General features: G+C 42.9%; 1 protein-coding gene across 1 annotated transcript in view; it reads right to left on the minus strand.

Annotated features, from left to right (window-relative positions):
- Nucleotides 1-14,092, minus strand: part of MCOLN2 (mucolipin TRP cation channel 2) — a 39,849-nt gene that overhangs the window by 24,225 nt on the left and 1,532 nt on the right. Inside the window, exon 2 of the mRNA XM_065409053.1 lies at nt 8,654-8,827. Within this exon, the coding sequence (XP_065265125.1) occupies nt 8,654-8,827 (174 nt within the window). The remainder of the gene's footprint in view (nt 1-8,653; nt 8,828-14,092) is intronic.

The following is a 14,092-nucleotide window of genomic DNA, read 5'->3' on the forward strand; positions in this document are numbered from 1 at the left end:
TTGAAAACTAGAGCCAATCAACAATTTTAAGCATCATTTTCGTTCTCAGTGACCCAGAATTAGTAAAGTTTGACTACATTTATTTCAGAAGCATTGTGGCTGTAGAGCAGTGCAATCAGTAACAGGGCCTGGAACATATTCCAGGAGCCCAGGCTCACAGTTCCCTGTGCTCCAGCTACTTAAACAACACTCTCCCCAGGTGCATATTATGTGCCTGCCTTAAAGGGGTGTTCAGAGAAGAGCTTCAAGATACTTTGATGGAAAGATGCAACTACAGAAAAAGGGGAATGTAAAAGATTATAAACATAAATTTAAAAGAAAGTTAGTACAACCCCCCTCACCACCAAGTTTTAAGAACTTTCATAGGATGACCAGGAAAAAAAAAAAAAAAAAAAAAAAAAGGCAGGATATTCAACAGAATTTGTAAGGCCTTTACATTTTTATTTTTAAAAGATTTTAAGTCCTGAAAAAAATAGAAATTTTAGCAAGTTTTAAGATTTCCCCTCACCCCCACAAGATCTAGGGCAAACAGCTTTACTGCCCATTCGCTGGACAAGGTGGAGAGGAGTTGCTGCTTTGACTGCAAGGTAACAAAACCACATATATACTAGACAATATGCATCCATGGAGCACACACAGAGCTTGGGAAGATTCCTGCCACAAAGAAACCAAGTGCAGGGGAGCTGATCTCGTCAGGCACTCAGAGATGGAACTGAAAAATTGTACATTAAAAGGGAAAACAGCTTTTGACTTGTATTCAGCCACTGGTGAGTTCCAATATAATTTTTTAAAACTAAAAATATCTCATTTAGAATTTAAGATTCGTTTACTAGGCTACGATAAAAGTCAAGCTCTCCCTGATAAACTCTTAGGCCACAACAGAGCATGATTGAAAATCCCACTCTCAGGGTCAAATTTTGTTCTGACTTACCTCCCATACTCCCCAAGAGGGTTGCATAGGAAGTAAGTTCAGGCAGAATTTAGTCCTTTTAAAGTATGCTTCATTGCAATATCAAGGTCCTTAGTTTTCTTGTCTTTATGTTCACCTTAATTTTCAATACTAACACAGCAAAGAGATCTATACTGGTAGAGGAGATGAAATACAGAGAAGTACAGCCTAAAGGACCATGGGACTGGGAGTCAGAAGATCTGGGTTCTATTTCTGGCTGTACCACTGGCTTGCTAAGTAACCTTGCAGAAGTCACTTCACCTCTGTGACTCAGTTTCCCCCATCTGTAAAATGGGGGTAACGATACTGAGCTCCTTTGAGACCTACTGATAAAAAGTGCTATGTAAGAGCTAAGTATTGTTGTTGTTGCTGGGTTCAACACTAAAGGAGTCTGGAGTCATGCTTTCTAGGCTGGTAAGGGAGCTAGAACATTGCTGAGATAAGTAACTGGGGACACAGCACTTCATAGAATTCTTTAATATCCATACAGCTGAACTGACTATTGAACACCTATGAAAGCAGCTGTTTGCCAACTCAACTTAAATGTCAATAGTCATTGCTCAAGAGACTTCCAATGGGCAAGAAGTCCCTTAAATGGTAGAGGAAACCCAAGCCCCCATATAACACTGATTCATGTCCATCATGGGTGGCAAAACACAATAAAGAGCTCCTGAGCCCCTGGCCAATAAGCCAATGCAATAGCCAACATCCTTTGAAAAGTCTTCCTTCCTGTAAACACGCAGTGGTCAAACCAAAGCTAAAATAAAACGAACAACCCCGCCCCATCTAATAATTTTCATCACTATCTAACCTCCCCTTCCTGAAAAAGATAATTGAGAAGTTAAATAACCAACTGAGGCCTTGTCTACACTGGCAAGTTTCTGCACAGTAAAGCAGCTTTCTGCATTGTAACTCCCAAGGTGTACACACTGCTGAGTCACTTAGTACGCAGAAACCGTGCAATTGCAGCGCTGTTAAAAAAAAAAAAAAAAAAAAAAACACCCCGACAAGAAGCGTACAGCTTTCTGCGCCAGGAGTACAGCACCGCGGTGCCAGTGCAGACACCGTGGTCGATCACAGCGCTGCGATTGGCCTCCGCGAGGTGTCCCACAATACCTGTTCTTGCCGCTCTGGTCATCGGTTTGAACTCTACTGCCCTGCCCTCAGGTGACCAACCGTCATCCCCACCCCATAAATTCTTTTGGAATTTTGAAAGTCCCCTTCCTGTTTGCTTTGTGATGCGTGCAGTGGTCTCAGGGCATCTTTCTAGGTGGCCATGCCTGCTCCATGCACCAGGTGATACCCTGCTTGGAACAATGCCGAGCTGCTGGACCTCATCAGCATTTGGGAAGAGGAGGCTGTCCAGTCCCAGCTACGCTCCAGCAATAGGAATTATGATACTTATGGACAGATTTCACGATGCATGACAGAAAGGGGCCATGACTGGGACACATTGCAATTCAAGGTCAAAGTGAAGGAGCTGCAGAACGCCTACTACAAGTTGCGGGAGGCAAACCGCCGCTCCAGTGCTGCGCCCACAAGCTGCTGGTTCTACAAAGAGCTGGACACGATACTCGGTGGTGACCCCACCTCCACTGCAAAGGACACTGATACTTCGGTGGCTCGCATGCCAGTTGAGAGTGGACCGAGCCAGGAAGAGGAAGTCTTGGATGAGGATGTGGAGGGGGAGAGGGACCCAGAGGCAGAGGATGACTCGGAGGTCAGAGATGCATGCAGCCAGGAGCTCTTTTCTACCCCGGAGGAGGCTAGCCAGTCACAGCTGTCGGAGCTTGGCGAAGCGCAAACAGGAGAGGAGGCCCCTGGTAAGTGGCTTTGATTTTGGGAATCGCTGAGGCGAGTTGTTGGGGGCAGGAGGGTTGCTGAAAGCAGGCTTGTGTCTGTATGTTGCACATACCACCACATGCCTAGTCTGAGCGGCGGAACAGGGTGTTGATTGACTCCCTCACTTCATGGGAATCTGCCTCCGAGATCTCCAGGAAACTCTCATGGAGATACTGGGCAATCCGCTGCTGCAGGTTCTTTGGCAGAGCTGCTTTGTTTCTTGCCCCATTAACGGTAACTTTCCCGCGCCAATGTGCCGTCACAGGGGGGAGGGCGGAGAAGAACCATTGCTGCACACAGGCGAGCCACATAAGGCCCAGGGCGGAAGCCGCAGTCTTGGAGAAGACCCTCCCTTGATTCCCTGCTCATCCTCAGCAGCGAGATATCTTCCATAATGATCACAATCTGTGGAAAATGTGGGGACAGGAATGATAATCAGCCCCCCCTACAGTGCTGGCTCTCCCCAAGAGCCATGTGCCCAGTGTACAGTACGGTCCTGGAACACTGATTTCCCCTGCCCCTGCAGTTACTCACCATTCTGGGGGTCTTGTGGCTCATGTGCGCTTGCCTGGGGTCAGCCAGTTGACCCCAGGCAAGTGACAGGTATGTGAATACTGGCTGTGTTTTAAATCACTGTTCTGTATGTTGCAAACAATATTGCTTCTGTAAAATGTTGCCTTTAAACTTCACCGAGATGCCCTTGGGAGCACAGCCTCCCTCTTTGTTATTGCCAGTTGAACGGCTGCGCAGAATTAGAAAGCGTCCACAAAGAACTAAGGAGGACTTTCTGTGTGACATTAAGATGCACTCCGCAGCTGAAAAAACAAGAACTGAAGGAGTGGCGGGACAGCGAGAAGGACCGAAAGGAGAATGCAGCGTACCAGAATGAAGCCATGGAGCGGCTCTGAAACGTTATGGAGCGCCAAGCGGACGCGCTCCAGGCAATATTAGCACTGCAAACCAAGTAGTTCCACGCCCGCCTTCCCCTGCAGCCACTGTCGCAAAGCTCTTTCCCATGCTCCCCCCAGACACCACCAACACACTTATCAACCTCCTGGCTCCAGTGTGAACCCACAGCATTCCACTCCTCCCCTGTCACAGTCCAGCACTGCAGACTCACAGTACCCACTGCACTCAACACCCATCCCTCTGCAGTTTAGCCCTGATGAAGTACAGTACCCGCTGCATTGTACTCCGAAGAAGAAGGCTGGATATGATCCCTGGACATACACAAATCTTTAGCTGTCCCAGAACCCCTCCTCCTCCTGCGACCTTCCCTTCCACCCAACCACCTCAGTGCTGGTGTGTGTTTTTTTTTTACTCTCTCCTCCGGTTGTTGTTTTTTAATAAAAGAATTGTTAGTTTGAAAGCAATCTTTATTCTATTAATTGAAAGCAAACAGAATCCTGCAAAGCAACAGACAGTTATGTTAAACCTTCATATTGCATCGTCTGCCCCAATCACAAATACCTCCTAGCATTACAAGCACTGAACTCCCGAGCATAGCAACAAATATTAGTGGCCTTCAACTTCAAATTGCTGCCTCAAGGCATCCCCGATCCTTATGCCCCGCGCTGCACCCCTCTAATAGCCCTGGTCTCTGGCTGTTCAATCTCAGCCTCCAGGCACTGAGTCTCAGTAGTCCAGCCCTGAGTGAAGCTTTCACCCTTCCCTTCACAAATATTACAGCGTACAACACATGGCTATAAGCATTGGAATATTGTCATCGGCCAGGTCCAGCTTCCCATAGAGGCAGCACCAGTGGGCCTTTAAACGGCCAAAAGCACACTCAACAGTCATTCTGCACTTGCTTAGCCTGTTGTTGAACTGCTCCTTGCTGCTGTCAAGTTGCCCCGTGTATGGCTTCATAAGCCACGGCATTAAGGGGTAGGCGGGGTCTCCCAGGATCACAATGGGCATTTTGACTTCCTCTACGATCTTCTGGTCCGGGAAGAAAGTCCCTGTTTGCAGCTTCCTGAACAGGCCAATGTTCCGAAAGATGCGTGCGTCATGCACCTTTCCGGATCAGCCTGCGTTAATGTCTGTGAAACGCCCACGATGATCCACAAGCACCTGAAGAACCATTGAGAAATACCCTTTCCAATTAATGTACTCGGTAGCTAGGTGGTCTGGTGCCAGAATTGGAATATGCATGCCATCTATCGCCCCTCTGTAGTTAGGGAAGCCCATTTGTGCAAAGCCATCCACAATGTCATGCACATTGCCCAGAGTCACGGTCTTTCAGAGCAGGATGCGATTAATGGCCCTGCACACTTCCATCAACAGGAATCCAACGGTCGACTTTCCCGCTCTGAACTGGTTAGTGACCAACTGATAGCAGTCTGGAGTAGCCAGCTTCCAGACTGCAATAGCCACGGGCTTCTCCACCGGCAGGGCAGCTCTCATTCTTGTGTCCTTGCACCGCAGGGCTGGGGTGAGCTCATCATACAGTCCCATGAATGTGGCTTTCCTCATCTGAAAGTTTTGCAGCCACTGCTTGTCATCCCAGACTTGCAGGACTATGTGATCCCACCACTCTGCTTGTTTCCCTAGCCCAAAAGCAGCGTTCCACTGTGGTCAGCACCTCCGTGAATGTTAATCAATCAATCAATCAATCTCGTGTTGTAGCTAGTACGCGTGGCGAGATCAATGTCGCACTCTTCTTGCCTTTGTAGTTTAAGGAATAACTCCACTGCCACTTGTGACGTGTTGGTCAGAGCGAGCAGCATACTAGTCAACAGTTCAGGATCCAGTCCTGCAGACCGAAGAGGCAGAGCACGCAGTATACGAACATGTATGTTGAAAGATGGCACCAAATGCAGACAGAAGCACAGGGATTGCTGGGATGCGAAGCAATGCATCACAGGGCATTGGGACAGGACCCAGGATGCCCCGCAACCTCCTCTGTCTTCCCACAACTCTTAGCGGCAGAAGAGGAAGAGATGCTCTGTGGGATAGCTGCCCAGAGTGCACCACTCCGAATACCACTGCAAGTGCCCCAAGTGTGAACACGCTATTGTGCAGGCACCTGATAGTGTGAACACACAACAGTGGTTTCCCTTCAGCACTCTCTGAGCAGCGCTGTAACTCTGCCAGTGTAGACATACCCTTAGATTTCAGCTTACTTTTGACAACACCCCAGACACATCCCAACCTGGTGTTAGAACTATCACAGAAAGTCCAAGTCTCCTACTTGCCATGGACAACATTCCACACAGGTTATCATGGAACACTGCTGAGACACTTGGAAGGTCTAATAAGTGTCAGCTGCAGCATAAATTAGTCCTCAAAATGGTTGTTATGGACAACTGCATATTTACATGCAGGGCTCTCCTTTAATGTGCTCCACAAGGTTCTTTCCATCCTGCTATTCAATGTCCACTAAAGCCACCAGAAGAGATCATGGACTCAAACTCAGTAACATGCCAACACTACTCAGCTCCACATCTTCTTTATGTCAAATGCAGACAGTACCATTTGCCAGCAGTCTCAGTACCCATGTGAGAACAATGCCTGGATTAAATGAAGATGAAGGAAGGTAAGTCTAGGTAACAAAACCAAGTTAGTGGAAGAGAAAAATACGAGAAATTAATCAAAACCATTACGTCTCCATCTATCGAAGGAATCAGTCCTCCAATTGTCAAGATGGTATGCAAATTAGGGGTCCTCTGAACACCTCATTGTACCTGGATACCATCTCTAGCAGTGGTTTCCCCTCACACACACTCTCCTACAGTTAGCTATCCTCCTTATGGATGAATCACCCAGCCATTCCCCATGAATTCATCACCTACAGACTAGATCACTAGAACAGGAAGTTAAAGCAAGGTCCCTTAAAAAAAAAAAAAAAAAAAAAAAAAAAAATGTCCAGCATGTTGAGAATGAGCAGTCTGCAGCACTCTGCGTTGCTTTGAAGGCAAACATATCATTTTGGTGCTCCATGAAACTACACTTGTTACATTTGATAATAGAACATCTTTTTGACATAATTTCCCCATAATAAAAATACCCATATTAGACAGAAAATGTAAGAAAATCAGCAGAGAGGGTATGTTCTGTCTAATACATATTCTCAGAAATGTGGAGAGAACCAATGATCTAGTAGTTAATTTAGTTGCAAAAAACATTCAGATGTCATGGGGATTGTCCATTACACATTTAGTCCTCCACAATTATGCAAGACTTAATTATTACTTTTCAACTATAGGAAGGCTGCATGCTGTTGCCTTGGAGTTACTGGATACACATGGTCAAGGTTTTCAGGAAGAAGCTAGTGATTTTGGGTGCCCAAATTGAGACACCTACAAGGGGCCTGATTTTCAGGAAGTGCAGAACACAACCTCTGGGAAGAAAAAAAAAAAATAGCAAAGCCAAGCTCTTTCAAAGTCTGAGTTTGGGCACCCACAATCACTGGCCTCTTTTTTGATAATCTCAGCAATATATATGTGCCAAACAACAAGTTGAAGTCACTCAACCAAAGGGGTTAAAGTCTGGAAACCTGCAAAGCCCTAGCAAACCTAAGCTAAAGTGACTGGAAAAAACTCCTCTATAAATGTAGACATTTATAGAATATAGACGTCATACAAAGAGACCTTTATATCTGATGCCTGTATCGCATACTTGACTCCTGCTCGATGAAATAAATCTATCCTTTCACTAGTCTTCTAGCTGGGGCTTCAAATCAGCCTTAGTGCCTACAAAAGAAGGAAGAAAGGAAGGAAGTAGTAAACCAAGAAGGAGAGATAAAAAGCAAAGAAATAACAGATTAAAAGTAAAACAGCAGCACAATTGAAGAAAATTCTGAAGGAGAACCGAGAAGAGACGTACAAATCAGTCACCATTTTACACAACACAGGCCAGATCCTCTGCCTCATTCTGCCTATCTGAGCAGAAACAGTGGATTTGCTCTGCTGAGGAGTTCCCATTGTTTGTGGGGGTTGCCAGGAGGCAAAGAGCCCTGAGGTGGGGGCATGGCCAAAGGAGGAGGAGTATGGCCTTTGCATTCCACCAATTCCTGACTGCTATAGTGGCTGCATGGGGACCATTACCAGTCTGCAAAATGATGAGCAGCCCTAAAGCTGCTCTAAATTGAGCCTCAATTGGACAAGTGCCCATAGGTCTTCGAACTGGGCAGGCTCAAGTAAGGGTGACTTAAAGCCCCACACTTCTGAACTGTACTGGACCACAGAAGAGACCTGGCCCTCATGTGATTTTTTTTTTTTTTTTTAAACAAGATAGGACTTCCATTTTTTTATTTTCTACAGAAGCATAACCTTTTGTTTTCCCATCATTTTCTATTTTATGTGCATGTTAAACTGTTTGCTGGAATTTTATCCTTTTTTTATTTTAAAATTTTTAAACAATTATTTAAGGGAGTTGTTTATCAGATCATCCAAATTCCTTTTAAAATACCATACTAAACTTAAGGCTCTGTCCTGATATTCCTGGAAGTACTACATTCCCATGTTGAGACTTCTGGCAATGATGCTACAAAGCTGTGATTCACTATAGCTGTAAGCATGAATTTTTGGAATGTATCTATATTCAGTTCCATTTCTACTTAAAGTAAAACCCAAATCATCTGCCACAGCAAGTTTGGAAATTAATAATCTAATATGAACAACTTCAGTGTTTGTGTTGTGACTAAGTCAAAAAATGAAGATTAAGCATACACTTGAAAATAAACACTGAGTGAAACTTAACTTTGACTGTTTATTTTAATCAGATGACCAGTTAGGATATTTGCAAGCTGTATGAAATTAACCAGAACAGAAAATGGAAACTGAGCAACATCTTATTGGCTGTGACTTTTAAGCAGTACTCATGCTGTTTATTATACACAGAAACACACAAAACACTTACCTGATTAATAGCAAAAAAAATGCTGTCATAAACATCCTGCTGTGTGTATACACTGCAACTATAATCATCTTCATCAACCCCGGAGTAGCCTTTCAGAAACAGATGCTTAAAGGCAATAGTGTTCTCCTCTTTGAAGGAAACCACCAACTGGTTACTCAAACCAAAAAGAATAAGCTAAAAAAAAATTAAAAATTCAAGTTAGAATACAATCCCATCATTAACATACTAATGATAGTAACACAGCAATTAACATCTTCAAGTTGTAATTAGCACAAATTGGAAAGTAAGAAGTTTCTATATTGTGTCAATACCAGACTCCTAAAAAAAAAAAAAAGCAAGTTAACATTACAATTAGGGCTGCTGCGCGATTAAAAAATTAATCACGCGATTAATCGCACTGTTAAACAATAATAGAATACCATTTATTTAAATATTTTTGGGTGTTTTCTACATTTTCAAATATATTGATTTCAATTACAACACAGAATACAAAGTGTACAGTGCTCACTTTACATTTATTTTTTATTACAAGTATTTGCACTGTAAAAAAAAATCAAAAGAAATAGTATTTTTCAATTCACCTCACACAAGTACTGTAGTGCAATGTCTTTATCATGAAAGTTTAAACTTACAAATGTCGATGTAAAAAAAAAAAAAAATTCATTCAAAAATAAAACAATGTAAAATTTTAGAGCCTGCAAGTCCACTCATTCCTACTTCTTGTTCTGCCAATCGCTCAGACAAATAAGTTTATTTACATGTGCAGGAGATAACGCTGCCCACTTCTTGTTTACAATGTCACCTGAAAATGAGAACAGGCATTTTAGTGGCACTGTTGTAGCCGGCATTGCAAGGTATTTATGTGCCGGATGCGCTAAAGATTCATATGTCCCTTCATGCTTCAACCACCATTCCAGGGGACATGCGTCCATGCTGATGATGGGTTCTGCTCTATAGCAATCCAAAGCAGTGCAGACTGACGCATGTTCATTTTCATTATCCGAGTCAGATGCCACCAGCAGAAGGTTGATTTTCTTTTTTGGTGGTTCGGGTTCTGTAGTTTCCACATCGGAGTGTTGCTCTTTTAAAACTTCTGAAAGCATACTCCACACCTTGTCCCTCTCAGATTTTGGAAGGCACTTCAGATTTTAAACCTTGGGTCAAGTGCTGTAGCTATCTTTAGAAATCTCACATTGGTACCGTCTTTGTGTTTTGTGAAATCTGCTGTGAAAGTCTTCTTAAAATGAACAACATGTGCTGGGTCATCATCTTATTGACTACTATAACATGAAATATATGGCAGAATGCAGGTAAAACAGAGCAAGGGACATACAATTCTCCCCCAAGAAGTTCAGTCACAAATTTAATTAACGCACTAATTTTTAACAAGCATCATCAGCATGGAAGCATGTCCGCTGGAATGGTGGCTGACACATGAAGGGGCATACGAATGTTTAGTGTATCTGGCACATAAATACCTTGCAATGCCTGCTACAAAAGTGCCATGCAAAATGCCTGTTCTCACTTTCTGTTGACATTGTAAATAAGAAGAGGGTGGAATTATCTCCTGTAAATGTAAACAGATTTGTTTGCCTTATGGATTGGCAGAACAAGAAGTAGGACTGAGTGGACTTGTAGGCTCTGAAGTTTTACATTGTTTTGTTTTTGAGTGCAATTGTGTAACAAAACAAGACAAAAAAAACTACATTTGTAAGTTGCACTTTCATGACAAAGAAATTGCACTACAGTATTTGTATGAGGTGAACTGAAAAAATACTATTTCTATCATTTTTACAGTGCAATAATAATTTGTAATAAAAAAAATTATATACACTTTGATTTCAATTACAACACAAAATACTGCTAATGAGTTAACTGCGATTAATTGACAGCCCTAATTACAATATAAGATCACAAAAGAATAGTAAAGGGTCTCTTTTGCCAAAGCCTAGAAAACAAAATCCCACTTTGCATAAGCTGATGCAAGCTGAAAACAAGGGAATGAAAAATACCGTTTACTTCACTGACATGCATGCCATGAAATACTGAAACTCCTACTACTTTATTTTGGAGCTTAGCCACTTAATGCATAATCATTATCGAGTACAGGCCAGGAGATGCATTTTCACTTCTTTTAACTACATACACAGTAATGTGTTCATAGTGCAAGCGCTTGAAACTATTTGAATCGGCAAAGCTAAGAGTTTTCTGTGGAAAACGCAAAAGCAATTCATTCACCTCATGCCCTCCCTGAGTAGGAGATAAGTCATTCAAATCTAAGAAATCACTTTGAATTTGAAGAGCTTTGATGATTAAAAGTACAATTATAGTAAATCAAGTTGACAACAAATAACAATGTGGTTTCAAGTTTATCACACAAACACTTCCTTATGAAATCTACTTCGTTTTTTCTAACTCACCCTGAGATCTGAATGTCAAGCTGTGTTCTGTCACTTACATCATCAGTAATAAGGTTTCTGTAATTAGAATTTAGCTGACAGTTTTGTTGATGATGCAGGACACAGAATAGAATCCAGTCCACTAATCCATAGCAATGCAGAGCTTTTATAGATAACAGTATTTAAAAAAATGGTTTTTGTCTGTAATGCGATAAGAATCTGAATACACATGGGGACAGAGCTATTGATCAAAAACTTGCTATTTTTACTGAGCCAGTTTCCTATCATCACACTAACACCCCTTTTAAAAACAATTTTCATACGAAAAATGTAAGTGGTTTACTCCACATATATTTTGGCATGAAAGAAGAACAGTGTAAGGTAATTGGAATCTCACAGTGGAAGAGCAGAAAAAGGAGAGAGCAAAGGAAGGAACCCAGAGCTTGAAAAATAAACTCTCTTACTTGTTAGTGGCAAATATGAAGTGTTTGGACCCAGCTGTTTCTGCATAATCTAACCTTTCACTGAAGAAACAGAGTACTAGCCTGAAGACAGAACTGCATTAAGGAGGCTGTCTTCCTAAGCCTGCAGACATCTCTCATTTGTTTGCTGCTAAGCACTGCACCAGAATGAAACAAAACTATTCAGAACCCCATGGGCACCACTGAAAGGGACAAAAATGAAGTTAATTGCATAAAGGTGCTGCTTGGAGAAGCTATAATTAGCAGCAGAGGCAGGGGCTGAAGTTGTTCATGGAGATTTATGTAGACTAGCAGAGATTTCCCATATCCCTTCCATAAGTCAAAGGCCAATACATAAATGGACCCTCTGAACAGAGATCCCAAGTGATAGGAATCCTAGCACTCTCCCCAAACCCCACAGCAAGGGTGTAAGGGACCCAGGGTCCCACCAGAGCATTGTCTCTTCCTCCCTAGTTTTCATCTCAGCCTCTGATTAAAAGGTTTAGTTCTTTGGCTAGGCCATGTATAATTTTTCAAGATCTACAAGAAACCAACTGAACGAGGGAGGAGAGGGAGAGTACAAAGAAATCCCCACTAAAAGGTAAGCAAGCCCCTATTCTTGTTCCCAGCATTAACAGTATATGAAATCTGAATTTATTGTCTGACAGGCTCTCTTTAAATAGAAAAATAAAATCTATTTTTTTCCCTCCAGTGAGTACTTTTTTGTCTCTCCTAGATGGTAACTGGTTAGCTATGGGCTAAATGAGTACACAAAGCAATGCTATTCACAGTGAACTATTTATGTAATGTGGCAGGTTGCAGCCAGGATGACTAGAACAGGGGATTCCAGGTCATCGGTGCCTGGCTATAGCCACACAGCCTTTAGAACAAGTGTTGAATTCTGGCCAAAAAGTTTGCAAGATTCTTCAGGGGATTTAGCAGGAGTTCTACTTAGATGCTCTTTGGATTGCAAAGCTGTTAACATAAGTTCTATGAATGAATTTATGGCAATTTCTAGCTAATATCAGTAAATTAGAGCCTTCCCCCCCCCCCCCCGAGTACTGTAAGAAAGAAAAGAAAAAGGGAAAAAAAGGCTGTCAATCTTGATTTGGGGGGCATGTGGAATCCTTAGGGGGCCCTAACACAACTTTGCACTAAAATATACTGATACTTGGCCAAAAGTCACTTCTGCAATGCAGCAGAGAAAGGACAAATTGCCTTCATCTTACCATACGGAAGGAGTCACTCCAATTAACCGGCTTAACATACTGAAACTCAGTGGTTTCTCAGAGTCAGACAGCTAGTGACAGGGACACTCTTGTAAGAATAAGCATAAAGTACACCAAAGTCACCCCTAGGGAGCTTGGCCTCATTCCAAAACTCAAGCATGCTCATTAGGACCTGCCCATATGCCTGCTACAAGTGTGCAAGACTGCCCCCTTTAAGTAGCAATGTAGTTCCCTTCAGATTCTGTTGCTTCCTCACCCTGGCTACCCAATCAGCTGCTGAACATGGACCAGAAGTGACAGCCACCACTTCACTGCACCGCTAAAAGGTGCCAAAAAAAGCCCAGGTACCTGAATTGGCAGTGGCCTCAGAAAGCAAATCAGCACTGCATCTCTTCCGCCCCAGGAGAGTCAGGCCCAACACAGAGACCAAGCAGAGGACAGACTAGGACAGCAAGCATGGCAATCCAGAAGTTTAATCGCCAGCACAGGCACTAATGCTTGTGGGTTAGGATGGACTTTGAGTGGTGGTGAAGGGTATGGGATGGATTAGGATGGGCTTTAAAGCTGTGTGTTGCCTCATTCCACTCATGATTAAGCCCCTGTGTATAAGAGCTAGAAGGTAGTGTAATAACCGGTGTCTCCCTGACCTGGACAATGGGAAAAGGCTTTGACTAAAAGCTCAGTAGAATCAAGCAAGACAATATTACCTCTTAGCTTCTGATAATATTCTGAAAAAACCCTGGAGGAATTGGTATCATCATGGCTGTGCCCATACTAGTCTTCTCCACGCCACCTCACCCAAAGAAGTCCTGCCCACTGCTCTCAACAGCAGCAAAGCTCCACTAGCAATTGCGGGAGCACTAGTGTATACAGGACTTCAGTTACCAGTGTCATTTTAGTCTGTCTTGTCTAGACAGCATAGTTAGAATACCAATCATTGCCTGGAGCTCTGTCTACATTAGTGCTTCCTCTGCTGCTACTCCTGCACTGATGTTCGCAATGGTGGAGAATTTTTTTTTTTTTAAAGAAAGGCTGAGATCACCCTCTCTGGCTAGAAGGGGTCTGGAGGATATTAGCCAGAGGTAATATCTGAAGGTGTTGCTTGATTCCGGCAAGTCTGTTAATTTCAGACATTGACACCTGAAGCTCAGTGTATACAGTAACTCCTCACTTAACGTTGTAATTATGTTCCTGAAAAATTCAACTTTAAGTGAAACGATGTTAAACGAATCCAATTTTCCCATAAGATTTAATGTATTTGCTGGGGGTTAGGTTCCAAGGACATTTTTGGGGGGCAGACAAAAGGCATTATATATTGTACAGTACTGTACTGTGGCTGGGAAGTGCCCC

The sequence above is a fragment of the Emys orbicularis genome, chromosome 8 (genome assembly GCF_028017835.1).
Source record: "Emys orbicularis isolate rEmyOrb1 chromosome 8, rEmyOrb1.hap1, whole genome shotgun sequence".
NCBI classification, from domain to species: domain Eukaryota; kingdom Metazoa; phylum Chordata; order Testudines; family Emydidae; genus Emys; species Emys orbicularis.